The sequence below is a fragment of the Nannobrachium achirus genome (genome assembly GCF_963921795.1).
Source record: "Nannobrachium achirus genome assembly, chromosome: 24".
In the NCBI taxonomy this organism is placed as follows: Eukaryota; Metazoa; Chordata; class Actinopteri; order Myctophiformes; family Myctophidae; genus Nannobrachium; species Nannobrachium achirus.
The window spans coordinates 10,220,170-10,235,763 of NC_137831.1; the positions used below are offsets into that span (position 1 = coordinate 10,220,170).

The 15,594-nt window shown below is 42.8% G+C and overlaps 1 protein-coding gene across 1 annotated transcript in view; it reads right to left on the reverse strand.

The window, feature by feature from the left end:
* clic5a (chloride intracellular channel 5a) overlaps window positions 1–4,340 on the reverse strand; it is a gene marked incomplete at both ends in the record, with an annotated part of 14,227 nt that extends 9,887 nt beyond the window's left edge. The window contains one exon of the mRNA XM_080720829.1: window positions 4,284–4,340. Coding sequence (XP_080576955.1) covers window positions 4,284–4,340 — 57 coding nt within the window. The remainder of the gene's footprint in view (window positions 1–4,283) is intronic.
* Window positions 4,341–15,594: the final 11,254 nt, after the last annotated feature.

Consider the following 15,594-nt stretch of genomic DNA (forward strand, 5'->3'; position numbering starts at 1 on the left):
ACACACACACACACACACACACACACACACACACACAACACACACAACACCCATATACGGTATATTCCTACTCCTACAAATCCAATTATCTTGTACATCAATGAAAGAGATAGGTGTGCTACAGCAGTGGTTCTCAACCTGTGGGTCGGGGCCCCTAGGGGGGGGGATCCCCAAATTATTTTGAGGGGTCCCCAGATGATTAACTTAATGTGCAACATTGTTTGTTTACTGTTGAGTGAGAAAACAAACCAACATACATTTTAAGTGCACACTTTTTAACACCTCAAAAATGGCAAATCATTACAACCCTAACCCAAACATTAGAGGAAGACATTGTGAAAATAGCAGATCTAAACTAGAAATACTGTTCCTTCGAAACAGTGTGGGCTCGGTTCCAACCCAACAAATAGGATACTTTAAGGTACTGTAAGGTACAGTACCTTACAGTATTGTACTGTACCTTACTATACTGTACTGCACCTTACTGTACTGTACTGTACTGTACTGTACTGTAACTTACTGTACTTTACTGTACTCTACTGTACTGTACTTTACTGTATTCTACTGTAACTTACTGTACTTTACTGTACTCTACTGTACCTTACTGTACTGTACTCTACTGTACCTTACTGTACTGTACTGTACCTTACTGTACTATACTATACTGTACTCTACTGTACCATACTGTACCTTACTGTACTGTACTCTACTGTACCTTACTATACTGTACTTTACTGTACTCTACTGTACTTTACTGTACTCCACTGTACCTTACTGTACTTTATTCTACTTTACTGTACTTTATTGTACTTTACTGTACTCTACTGTACCTTACTGTACTGTATTGTACTTTACTGTACCTTACTGTACTGTACTCTACTGTACCTTTCTGTACTGTACCTTTCTGTACCTTACTGTACTTTACTGTACTCTACTGAACCTTACTGTACTTTTACTGTACTCTACTGAACCTTACTGTACTGTACATATTATATGTGTTCTAGATCTACATTTTTGATTCTGTGTTTGGGAACCAGCAACTGTCAAATGGACTCCAACTGTAGTGGAGTATATTGAGTGCATATACTGTAGGCTAACAATCCCAGATCACATATGTCCTCCACTATGTCTATAACCAAGGCGTTCTTCTATGTGGCCACTCCAGACTGAGGAGTGGAGCATGGCTTTTATTGTGTTTGTGGATCTGACTTGGAAATGCATTGGTTTTGATATCTCCCTGACAACCAACAACAACCACTAATATGGCTGACTGTCCCTGCGGGCTCTAGGATATATGGCTATGGGATTTACATCCCATCGCCCGGACTTGATTCTTGATCACAGCTGTGTAATCAGTAGAGTGGAGAGGGACATTTATTTATAGTTTTAACTATAACTATAGTTTTATACATCACACAGCTTAGACATTTGGATCAAATCAGAGAGCAGACCTGTGTGAACGCAATGATATAGATAGCATATCTGAAGTGTGAACACTGCAGCCACAGCGCCTTAACATAAACATGGGTCTATTATCCTTCTCTCCACTCTGGGGACCCATTGGAAATGCATTGGGTGCTTAAAGTTAAACATTTTTATTTTTTTATATTTATACTACAAAACATTTCAAAACCAAAAATACAAGCACACTTGTCCTCAGTAAGCTGAACACATAAAAATTTGAATGGTGTTGAAAGGTGTAAGCGTTTAAGAGATGAAGCGCGCCAAAGTTTTGAGGAGATACACATATATAAATAAACAAATAAATAATGAAGATAACATACGTGTGCTCGCCTTCCAGGCGAGCCCACAATTAGTGTTGTCAAAAATATCGGTCTATCGAAAAGTATCGATTTTGAATATAGTATCGATTTTCAATATGACTTTTCCATAGTATTCGACAATATCGATACTCAGTCTTTACCTCTCTCGTTGGTTTACGCCAACGTTACTTTTATGTGTATCCTTCCTACTTTGGCTTATTCCTAGCTATTTTAAAGGCTTATTTTTACTTGAATGTGAATGTGAAAACATCAAAGGCAGGCCTTTAAAAGTGCATTACCATCTACCTCGATAAGTTCTGTATTTTTCTTTAAATATAAATAAACATTTTTGCACTAAAATCGCTGTGGTTGCGTGGTATCGAAAATGGTATAGAGTATTGACATTTTTCCAAATATTGTATCGAAGTTAGAAATCCAGTATCATGACAAGCCTAATCTACATGCTCACAACGCCTTGCAACGAACCCTCAACTCTTAGTGCTCGTCAGGGAGGGGTGGTTGAAAGGTTTGAGAACCCCTGTGCTACAGTATCTCTGTGATCACATGCTAGGTCTGGGAATCAGTGCCTTGAGTGAACAGGTGGGCTTTGAGGCATGTTTGTGGTGTGTGTGTGTGTGTGTGTGTGTGTGTGTGTGTGTGTGTGTGTGTGTGTGTGTGTGTGTGTGTGTGTGTGTGTGTGTGTGTGTGTGTGTGTGTGTGTGTGTGCGCATGTGTGTGTGTGTGCGTGTGGATCAGGTGTGTACGGCCATGTGCATCTGTGCATAGATGTGTGTACACAACATGTACACGCACTGTATGTATGCGTGTTGCAAAGGAGCAAATAGGACGTGCGTGCATGCGTGCGTGCATGCGTGCGTGCATACGCGCGTGTGTGTGTGCGTGTGTGTGTGCGTGTGTGTGTGCGTGTGTGTGTGCGTGTGTGTGTGTGTGTGTGTGTGTGCGTGGCGGGCATGCAAGACTGCAACACGACACTGTAAGAAGAGACCCATTCCAACATGAATAATCCACGCTGCTTCCATTAGCTGCTTCGCTGAGCACAGCCACAAGCCAGTTAGCTTTATGTTCCATTGCCATACAGAGGGAACACATTAGCCTATACAGGCATTAGCCTTCCACAAGTTCACCGTGCTATCATGACTCATGATCTACAGCCACACAGGACAGACACATTCTGCACATTCTGCCTAAACCATACACTTGGTTGACCGTATTCCCATGGGCTAAATGCCCCCCCGCCCCCTGGGGGGGTTCGAGTGGTTAAAGTGTTTGACTTGACAGTGACACATTAATGACCCACAATATTGGTCGGCTGTCACTGACCAAATGATTGATTGCTTCGACACATGATAATACACACACACACACACACACACACACACACACACACACACACACACACACACACACACACACACACACACACACACACACAGACACACAGACACACAGACACTATAAATGGGCCATTTAACCCTATGCTCCAAACACTGAAAGGACCACACTAATTATTCAGTGGATTTGACTGACTAAACAGGAAGGGGGGGGGGGGGTTGCAGAGAGTGAAAGAGAGGTATAGGCAGGGATGCAGAAAAGAACATATTAGAAAGGATGGGGGAGAAGGAAGATGATGCAAACCAAGAGACAAACAACAAATGGATTGGGAAGATGCTGAGAGAGACAGAGACAGGGAGAGAGAGAGACAGAGAGAGAGACAGAGAGAGAGACAGAGAGAGAGAGAGAGAGAGAGACAGAGACAGGGAGAGAGAGAGAGAGAGAGAGAGAGAGAGAGAGAGAGGTATCTTCACACAGATGGAAAAAAACAGTAGTGTGTGGGTGTCAGGTTGCCATAGTTTTCCGGACATACAAAACCACACACAAAAACAACAACAACCAGAACCAGAACAACAATGATGACTCCAACTTAAACAACAGCAACAACAGAATGGTAACATAAAAAGTACACATAAAAAGTACACTTGTAAACAGGGATGGGCAATATTTGAAATATGTATTTGACATACACATTTGAAATACTTTTGTTGTATTTTGAAATACGTATTTCAAATACTTTTTTGTATTTCAAAATACAAAAAAGGATTTCAAATGCGTATTTCAAATACATATACAGTATTTCAAATACTGCCCATCTCTGCTTGTAAACAACATAGCATCGCCATACACACACACTCCCACGCCTACTCACGCCTACTCACACTCACACACATGCGCACACACACACACACACACACACACACACACACACACACACACACACACACACACACACACACACACACATACACATACAGTACACGCACATACACGACACCCAGGCACACAGACACACGCGCACACACACATGCACACGCACGCACGCACACGCACACACACACACACACACACACACACACACACACACACACACACACACACACACACACACACACACACACACGCACATTCTTTCCCTTCCATCTGTCACACTTGAAAACGCCCCACCTTGACAAACAGTTCAATATCAGGGTCCTTGTCTTCATCGCCAGCTGTGTCCGTCATGTTCAAGGGCTGGTGAAGCTCCACTCGCCTTGTTTTGGTTCCACAAGTGTGTGTGTGTGTGTGCACTGTGCACACGTATGTTTATGCGTGTGTGTGTGAGCACTCTGGCTCGGTTTACACTAGTTGTGCTCCAGGTCTATATCAGCTACTTAGTGTCTCTGTGTCTGGCTGGTCCCCATGTGTCTTGTGGCTCTGGATAGCTCACCTCTGTGGCCAGCTGAGGGTGTGTGTATGTGTGTATGTGTGTGTGTGTGTGTGTGAGGGCTATGTGTTAGGCTGGCTTGATATTTACCCGTAGCCCAAGTAGACCGTGTGACCACACAGGTCAGAAAATAGCCCAAAGGGGTTGGGGAGGGGGGGGGGGGGGTGGAGTGGAAGCAATGACAGGGTGAGAGAGGGAGAGGACCAGGGGCGTCAATTGGGTATGGCAGGGGTATGCAGCTGCCATACCCTGGGTCCAGGAGGGGAAATTTAAAGTTACTTTTCCAAGAATGTCTCTTTGTCTATCTGTGCTGGTTATTATGTTGTTAAATCACAGTAAACTAACTACAAATGCAACATTTAACAAAATGCTATATTCCCAGGTTCCGCAGGTCAGCTGCACAGGTGCATGAATGCATTATTGTTAATTGTGGCGCGTTTACTAACATGCCAAGTTTAGCTGCACTTGAACAACCATTCCAGGCTGCCATATCCAGCCCAAGAAACCGCAGAAATTTTGGGGAAAAAAAATAAATGTATTTCTTAAAATAAATGTATCATGCCTGTTGTTAAGGTATGGCAACATGACTGGTGTCAAGACACCAGTCATGTTGCCATACCTTAGCTTTTTCTGAACTGACACCACTGGAGAGGACGGGTCAGGGAGGGGAGGCTAGAGAGGCAGTGGAAGGTATTCTGGGGCGCGTCGCGAATCGCCACTCACTCCTTTCATTTCCCGCCACGCGATGACCTCAAATCCTCCTGAGTGTTCCTGTAACTTGATTCTGAGCGTCGAGGACCTTTACCCCCTTACAGGATATTGCTGTGTGCATGGGCAAGGGTCAGATAATGAATGATTCGAGGGCAGAGGGCAGTGTGTGAGGGCACTACTGTAATTCCTGATTTATACATAGTTGGATAGTGCACAGAAAATAGTGCACAAACTTTTTTTAAACTGTACACTGTTACACTGTATGGTATTGTCGTTGTTGGGACTTGTCTTGTGTGGCCTGCATGGTATGTGGGTCCACACTCGTGTCGGTCACTGTGACCATGTCTTTGTGTAATAAGGCTGAGAGTGCTCCTGGCACAAGCATTTCATTGTATCTGTACCTGTATGGATAATATGTGTGACAATAAAACTGAACCTTAACCTGAACCTGAACAACTTACTAGAATGCAATTGGAAATTGCAAGTGTGGTTGCCTTGAGGCGAGTCACACTTGCAAATATCTCTATATCTGTCAGCCCTTGTCCTTATTCGATTCAGTCATTGTCAATCATTTGTCAGGAATCACTGGTTGATGATGCCTTTACTTTGTCAAATATTGTGTTTTTGAAGTCCATTGAGGCTACTGTTGGGTCTGGATGGGTGCCAGAAGTAGAGACTGCTTATAGTTCAGGATGGATGGTGTCCCATTTGAATGGGCTAAATCAGGCCTAAGGTTTAGCTGTCTGATGCTATATTACGTCATTATAATCAGTGTGTGCCATGTTTTAAGTGTTGCCATGATGGCAGGTGTTTGTGATCTTGTCTCAGAGTGTATTAGAAAGTATTAGTATTAGCCCTATTCAAGGCCCGCCCACTCGGCAAATTTCTCGGCAACTTCCTGGTGCTGACGTCAGTTTAGAAGGGTAAAATCACACAGAAATCGCTGGACTTAAAGCCAACAAATCATTATTTCGAACGGTAAAGTAAATTATAATGCTTTGTGCCTTTTACTATCTTGTGTTCTTGATCATGCTAGCCGTATTTTATCATGTACTATTCGGAAATTGCATTACATTTGCGATTTCTGTGTTAACTCTATAGGCTTTTAGCATGGTTTTACCCTTCAAAACGTGACTTCAGCACCAGGGGGATGCTGAGTGGGCGGGCCGTGAATAGGGCTAATTGCCCCCTGCTCCTAATAGTTGGGATGCAGGGGACACTTTTCATGTATGTGCAAATGTACAGTCCAGTGATGAAGACATGAACTATTATGTTTTACAGGGTCAAACTAGTTTATTAAGTGCACAAACTAAAATGAGAGGTTGTGTGTGCGTCTGTGCGAGTGTGCGTGTGTGTGTGTGTGTGTGCGTGTGTGTGTGTGTGTGTGTGTGTGTGTGTGTGTGTGTGTGTGTGTGTGTGTGTGTGTGTGTGTTTGTGTGTGTGTTGGCATTAACGAAAAAGTCGACAAGTCGACTCAGTCAACTTCATTAAACAAGTCGACTCCCACCAGAGAAAGTCGAAAGTCGAAGTTAAAAAAACAAAACAATTCTATTGTGAAAATAACAGATCTACATGCTGCATGGACATGCAATTTGGACAATGCTTAATTTGCCATTTTAGAGGTATTAGTCCTTAAATTGGCACTTTAGAATTGTGAAGATACCCTCTATACACTTTACCGGTATGTTGGTTTGTTTACAGTTGAGTGAGAAGACAATGTTTCACATTAAGTTAATCATCTGGGGACCCCCCAAAATCAACGATTTTTACTGAGTCGATTCGACTTGCAAGTCGTTAATGCCCTAGTGTGTGTGTGTGTGTGTGTGTGTGTGTGTGTGTGTGTGTGTGTGTGTGTGTGTGTGTGTGGTATCATACCTTTTTTTTTATATATATATAATTTTTATCCCACGATTTTGTAACCCATTTTCACCCAGTGCCAATTGCCTATGTAATCCTGGGCTCTGCTCTCCCTCTGCCGCGCCTGGGGAGACAACGGACTGACCTCATGCTTCCTTCTATGCATGAGGTCCAAGTTGCTTCTTTTCACCTGACAGTGGGGATTTCCCCGGTTTGGACATAGCGCGTGGAAGGAACACGTTATTCCAACCAGTTCCTCCATCAGGCGCCAGGGGGAGGCCTTATAGAGACCAGGATTACTGCATGTTTTTGTGAGGGTATCTAACCTAGGAGACACGGGGAGAACATGCAAACTCCACACAGAAAGGCGCTATCGCCAACCCCACCTACTGTAGGGTGTGGGCGCTGATGACGCGGAGAAGGGAACACGCCCCCCAGCGTCCCCCGGCATCACACCTTATGTGTAGTAAGTCGTTTCCAGGAATGACAGCAAAATGTATAAAAATACACCCTTGTGAGGTGATTTAACACTCAGTGGGCCTACAGTACACACCCTCTATGGCAGCCAGCAATGGACGGGGAAGTCAGTCTGACACAGTCTGTGTCGCACACACATACACGCAGCATGCACGCTTGTACACACAAATGAGAATTCACATGACCATGCGACAGGAACCATGCAACCCTGAGTCAGAACATTCTTGTCAGTTCATCTTATATTTAGAAGCAGAGCACCCCACTCACTCACACACACAGAGGCAGGCACATCATACAATGACTAGGTCAGTGGTCTATTCATAGACTTTAAAGTGTGTAAGTGACACAGGGAAATGTCTACCAGGTCAGACCTACAGCAGCGAATATTAACACTACTACCCAGTTTAAAATAGCCTATACTGTACAGTATATACCGGTATACACACATGAAAGTTTTCAACAGCAAAAGCAACTTCTTACGTTTTGTATCTACTTTATTGATGGTTGCAATCTTACAAAGCTGTTCGTTGTATTCTAGAAGGGCAGGGGTTACAGCTTTAATTGAACATGTCTGTTTTTATTTCACACTTGCTTTGGCCATGTAAAATAAAGCCCCTTTGAATTAACATTGAACTGACAGAGAGAGATAGAGTCAGAGAGAGTGGTCTGGTAGAGAAGGACCTCTAGTGGTGAGTTACAGTAACTGTGCAATCATTTGGAGCATCTTGTCTTATTATGCATGTGGCATCTGACTCTGTGTGCACGCCGTGCACGTGTGTGCATGCGCACGTGCGTGCGTGTGTGTGTGTGTGTGTGTGTGTGTGTGTGTGTGTGTGTGTGTGTGTGTGTGTGCGCGCTTAGTTACTTTATAGACCATAGATATTCCAGATAAAACATGACCTTGAGAGGGCAACTTCCATTCTGATATCATAACACACACACACACACACACACACACACACACACACACACACACACACACACACACACACACACACACACACACACAGAGTAAGTGTTTTACCGTAAGTTGAGCTGACTATATTGACACCATCCAATTGAGGCAAAAGTGTCTGACACGCACGCACGCACACGCACACGCACACGCACACACACACACACACACACACACGCCCTTACCTTAACATAAAGGACTATTTTAAGCCCCTCATCTATTAAGGGCCTCTCTTGAGATTCCTTATTTTCCTCAGATGAAGATGATGACGATGAAGAAGACGATGAAGACGAAGAAGATCTGCGTGAGCCCCGACCATCGGCCTCATCCGTGTCCACGCCGGGGACCCCCGGAGACACCCTGTCCACGGGGACCCCCGGAGACGCCCTGTCGTACAGGGGGTCCCCTGTACTCCCCTCCAACTCAGAGTCCCTCCTCTCCCTGGGGCTGTGCAGGGGCGTCACAACGGGGGGAAAAGTGGGACTGAGTTACCAGGGCCCAAGGTGGAGGGACCTTAAAGGGCCACTTCACCTCTGGGACAACCCTATCTTATTTTATTGTTGTTTGGGACACGATTTGTGTTCAATCTGTTTTTTGAGATATTTCAGTATTTCAGCATGTACTAGTGATGCGTACTTGCATCATATGATGCAAAACACATCACTGATGATGCAAAATGCATCACTAGTCCAGCTGAAACACTAAAATATTTCAAAACACAGATTGAACACAGGATTGTGTTGATCGTGTCCCAAAGAACAATAGAATAAGATAGGGTTGTCCCAGAGGTGAAGTGGCCCTTTAATTATTTTATACTTAACTATTGAAAAATAGCAGATATACAAGCTCACAGCGGTAGATCTGCTATTTGAAAATCGTGAAAATGTGTGCAAACCTTTGAATATATGTATTTTTTAAGCGAACATTTATAACTCAAATTTTGCTTCTGGGGGGTCCCTCCCTGCCCTGGAACTAAATATTTTGAGATGGGTGTCCGTGGCCAAATATATATCATTTTGGGGGTCCTTCACATGAAAAAGTTTGAGCACCACTGACATAGAAACATGTTTTTTTTCAAAAAAAATGTAGAAGGATTTGAAATATTCAACAATTTTATCAAAAATAGCAGATCTACAAGCTCGCTGCGTGGCACTCGGTGCCGCGCTGTGAGCTTGTATATCTGCTATTTTTCAATAGTTAAAGCACAATATACAGTAATGCGTAATAATGCGTTCCCAGTCTAAATGGGTTAAACCATGAAGAACATTCATGGGGGGCCGCCGGGCCCGCAGTGACTCCTTGTACCCAGGGCCCAGAATTTGGTGCTACACCCTTGGCTGTCATCAGGACATTTTAATTGATGATTCATCGTCATATAAATGAACCATTAACGATTAACGGTTTCACTGTGTTTTTCCATTGAATATTACAACATAACAATTACATTTCTATCTGGCTTTCAGGCTTTGTAAAAAAAGAAAGAAAAAAAATGCACAGTGCACATACTGTATGACAAAGAATTGACTGACAATGACCAATAATGAAATAATGAAATGGTGTACTATGCCAAAATAGGCTTAATCCTTTTTATACTCAAAATATGTTAGTGTAAATAGTGTAGTGTATATTTCAAAAATAGGGTAAATAGAAGATCTACAAACCCACACCATGTGAGCTTGTAGATCTGCTGTTTTCACTATTTTTGAAAATTTGGGCTTACAGCAGTTTTTTCAACATGGAAACAATGATGATTATCTCAAATAATTGCGACTAGGCCATCATGTATATAGCAAATAACTGTGACAAGCCTACCTCTCCCTCTGTTCTTCATCCCGTTCCTCCGATTCGCTTCTCTTCTCATCTTCATCGCTCTCGTTGTCGGATCCCTCCTTCCTCTCGTCTTCCCTCGTCTCGCCGTCGTTGGAGCTCTTCTTAGAGGAAGAGGAGGAGGAGGAGGCATTGCTGCCACGTCTCTCCACGGGCACCCGGGGCGCAGGGAGCAGAGGGGGGCTGGGTATCCCTCGTGCCACGCGGGTGTTCTCGTATTCGGGCACAGCAACAAGGCCTACGTCTGTGGGTGTTTCGTAGGTGGCCTCCTCCGGGGCCTTCTCCTCATCCGAGTCATGGGAACTGGAAGAGCTGCTGCTACTGCTAGGCCTGCTCTGGTTCTCGTAGGTGACGTCTGTAGGGGTCTCGTACACGTTCTCCGTGATGGAGTCCATTCCGTGTCCGCAAACAGGAGCTGGGGGATGGGGGTCGGCGATGATAACAGACAGACAGACAGTGACAGTGGTGGTCTGATGGGACAGTAAGCCTAACAGGAAGGCAGAGCAGGGACTGAGAGTGATGCCCCTCTCCTGCAGTGCCAACCCCAGTTTATTACCCCAGGATGGGACTTTGGACGGGGAGGGATGAAAGGCCACGTCTAGAGTGGATCTCCTTAAAGAAAAACACCCGACACTTTTCGTTTGACTTATTTTCAATCCATCAATGCTGCAGGCCTAGATGTGTATCTTAGGGTTGCTTTAAACTTTGCACACACACTGACTCCTTGGCTGGCAACTCCGCAACCTCTGCCCCTCATTTCTCACATGCCCCTGTTCTAGTGCCACCATGAGGCTGCTTTTTGCTGACATTAATGGACACTGCTCCTACAGATCTCGCCTATAAAGCAGAGTAGCACACAAAGTAGTACACATTATCTCGCAAGTCGCAACTCATGTCAGCAACATGCATCTGTAACATTTCCCATATTCCCTCCTCCTGATAGGCAACGATCGCCTTCTAAAGTTTGTTGGATTGCTCCCTTTTCAAAAAGAAATCTGCAAATCATGAACACCACATGCCTTTTCTTTGCAATTAGCCCCGCACATTCCCTCAACACATAGGCAGGGACGGATTAACCCCCGCAACGGCCCCTCCCTCCCGATGCGCTCTACCCAGCTCGGATTTTAAGCCATGATGATCATCTGTCGGCCAAGAAAGCATCTGTAGACAACAGAGGAGGGAACCACACATTTGATATTTAATTAACTTAAACATGGGCCCCTGAGAGCCAAGGGCCCCTGGCAACGGCCCCACCGGCCCAATGGTTAATACAGCCCTGCACATAGGCATACATGATACATGCCACTTAAAATCTTCACATCTACCTGCACATGGGCCTCTTCTAGCGCCACCATGTGGCCGATTCTTGCAAAACACATATTTTGCCACTGCCCCAAGTTAACTGACTTCACGCAAAGTGGTACACAGTATCTTTAAACTCAAAAATTAACCAGTCTGAGTCTTCATTCCCACTGGGCCAGATAAACAGATAAAAAAGATATCTTTCTCCATTCAAGTGGATGGTAAGATACATATAAAAAATATCTGTGACAGTGTATATTTTTTTATCTGTAGGCTATCTTACCATCCACTTGAATGGAGAAAGACATTTTTTTATCTGGCCCAGTGGGAATGGGCCTTTATTGAGAAAACATACACATTGCCAAAGCAAGTGTCGAAATATAATACAAATAGTTAATAAAAGGGGAACATATACGTACAGTTGAAGGGGGTACAGCATGGTTTCCTGTGGAAATAAGCTTAGACTTTTCATGGATCTCCTTTTAGTAGACCTTGTACCAGTGAACTGTACCGTCATGAAACTGTACCTTTTCCTATGCAAACTTCTAATAAAGTCTTCAATCAATCAATCAATCAAAGCATTGTGTAAACAGAGCTTTGATCGTTGAATAGATCTATATGTTATATTTATACAGGCCAGGGTATAAAGCTTTTTGGAACAAATCGCTTTTGGACAAAAACACATACAAGCACACTTTCATTTTTACGAAACCGGCGATAGAGTAGGCGGGGCAAAAGACCTGAGAGACCGAGACGGGTCCGACTGCAGTACACAGCCTTGGAGGAGGCGAGAGACCTCACACTGGGCCAATCAGGATGCAATTCACGGCGGCGTCGATGAACCTGTCGCACGCTGATTGGCTCGTTGAGCTGTCGCTCGGCTTAAACAAAACATGACGCAGCGTGGGTTAGATATGGGATTTATGGCTCTATGAAGTGAGCTGGATCTCTGGGATCCGTTTCTTTCAAAGAGCTGTTCAAATGAAAGACTTGATTTAGTTGGGAGATTTTGATTAGAATTACAAATCAATTATTGATTGATTGATCGATTGAAGAATTTATTAGAAGTTTGCAATAGAAAAAAGTACAGTTTCATGCAGGCTTGTCAACTCTCCTGGATTTCCCAGGAGTCTCCTGGATTTTGAACCCCTCTCCTGGGAGTCTCCTGGATTGGCAAATCTCCTGGATTTCTCCTGGATTTTGTATCAAAGTCCCAAAATTCACCAGAAAACTGGAAATTACATCTACTATGTTAAAAATGTTCTGGGGGAGGACCCCCAGACCCCCCGCTTTAGGGGTGGGGGCAATGCATGCAAGAAAGATCATACAGATATTCACTTAAGTAATGATAAAGATGAGAAATCATTATTAAGATGTCCTTTTGCTTCAGTCATCAAATCTGTACACCAACATTTGGCGTTTTAAGGCTGAAATTGTACCCATGCTAGTAAAGCAAGCCTGATAAAAGTATCAAACATGCACAAAATTCACCAGAACACAGGAGATTAAATCTACTATGTTAAAAATGTTCTGGATAGATACCTTTATTGTCCCAAGGGGGAAGTTCTGGGGGAGGTAATGTAGTAAGTAATGACTTACAGATGAGATGCTAGTAAAGTAAGCCTGATAAATGTATCAAACATGCACAAAATTCAACAGAACACAGGAAAATATATCTATTAATACGTTTTGGGGAGAGGACCCCCCAGACCCCGGTTGGGGAGTTCCGCGCACCCCCCAAAAATAAATCTCCTGGATTCTGACAGTCCAATGTTGACAACCCTGGTTTCATGACAGTACAAATCACTGGTACAAGGTCAACTAAAAGGAGATCCTAGAAAGCCAAGGCTTATTTCCACAGGAACCACACTTTAAGTATCTCATATAACATTGAAAGACAGACGGATAGAGTACTTTATCTAGGATAATATCAGTTTCAAAAGCATAACATCAAAAACAAAAAAAAGAGAAAAAGGGGGGGGGGGGGGGAGCATGGGGGCTTAGTCTATTTACAACCACGCCATATACATTTCTGCAATTTGAAAATAGTAGATTTACAAGCTCACACATTGTGAGTGATAAGTAGAGTTTTGACCTTTTAACCTTATATAAAAAATAGTCAGAGTTATTTTTGAAAAGTAAAAGACATATGAGAGGAGAAAACGGAGTACAATAATACATTGGTTTATACAGAGAATATTCTGAGAGATACAGAGAAAAGCCACAGTTTACATACTTAAGTCACTCCCCTCAAAGGGGAGAAAGTGAGACATCAAAGAAAAGGGTCCTGTGTAGGCCTACTATCTTTCTGGCACCAGGTAGCACAGGGCTGCAAGTTGATGAACACAACACAGTTCAGGTTTAAGGTCAAACTGACACAGTTTCAGGTTTATGCTAGTGGAAACTCAAATAATATAATGAGCTATCTTTAATGACAAGACAAATGTAAACACTTTAAACATACAAATGTCTAAAATAGAAGCACACTTTAAAACATTCTTTTCAGTGAGCTTAATAGATCGGCTATTTTCAAATGATTTTTCTACATTTTGATATATTCATTGGAAAACTACTACTACTCAGGGGCGTACCCAGGAATGAGAGTCAGGGTAGGCGAGATGCCAGCCGAAATGCCCCCCCCCCCCCCCCCCCCCCATAAAATTAATAAAAAATATTATAAAAAACAATATATATATTAAAAAAAAAAAAAAAATCACACATTTTAAAATAGTTATAATAAAAACAATATTCAAGTAGGCCTATATTCAATGTAAGGGACAGGTCGAAAATGCCATGACCCCTCCTAAAATCTAAGTTTATGCCTAACCTCAATGTGAGAAAATAAAATGAAAATTTTGGAATTTGGCTGCCATAAATAAAATTCGAACCAGTGAACCAGCAGGAACATTAGACTGAGAGTCAAATGACAAACTATGGGTTGCATACTATATCTACTGTAAAAAAGGCTGTGAGATATTCGTGTAATGCTTGGAGAATCAAATGGGAAAATCCCAGTTGTCCAACGTCTTTTAGCATGAGGGAAAGTATATAGGCCTACCCAGTACAGGGAAATACTTGATATAGTCATAGACTACAGAGCAGTGGTGTAAAGTAACTAAGTACTTTTACTTAAGTACTGTACTTAAGTACAGTTTTGGTATTTCTACTTTACTTTAGTATTTCCAATTTTCAATACTTTCACTTCTACTCCACTACATCTCGGATCCAAATATTGTACTTTTAATCCACTACATTTATTTGTAAACTTTTGTTACTAGTTACAAGATATAAATTATGACATTATAAAACATATGGGCTACATTAACCAATTTAGCCCTATTTTATACCTTGGCTATTTGAAAATAGAAGATCTACAAGCTCACAATGTGTCATGATGGACACATTGTGAGCTTGTAGATCTGCTATTTTCAAACGTGTTGTACTTTAACTTTTGGTACTTTAAGTATATTTTGATGCCAATACTTTCATACTTTTACTCAAGTACATTTTGAACAGCCTATTGCCTGTAAGTATTGATACTTTTACTTAAGTACAGAATGTAAGTACTTTTTACACCACTGCAACAGAGAAAACAAAGTTACACACATGTAGACAATGACAATCATACAGCAAAATCAGTGCCAATGTGCATTTTCCATCATTAAACTCCAGCCCCAGCTCCAGCTGACTGCATGGTGTTGAAAACTACTCGGTCAAATCCAAGCAACACTCTAGTGAATTTCAGAGGACAGTTGACAGTAGCCTAGCTTTCAGGTAGAGGTGATGGCCATGAGAACAAAAGGCAAGCCGAAATTAATTTACATCTCAATGAAGGACTTGATTAGTTGACAAGTGGTCGCCTTCCCCCGCATACCAGTGAATGGGCAAGGAACTGGTTGAGCAACATTATGTCGGTAAGCTGG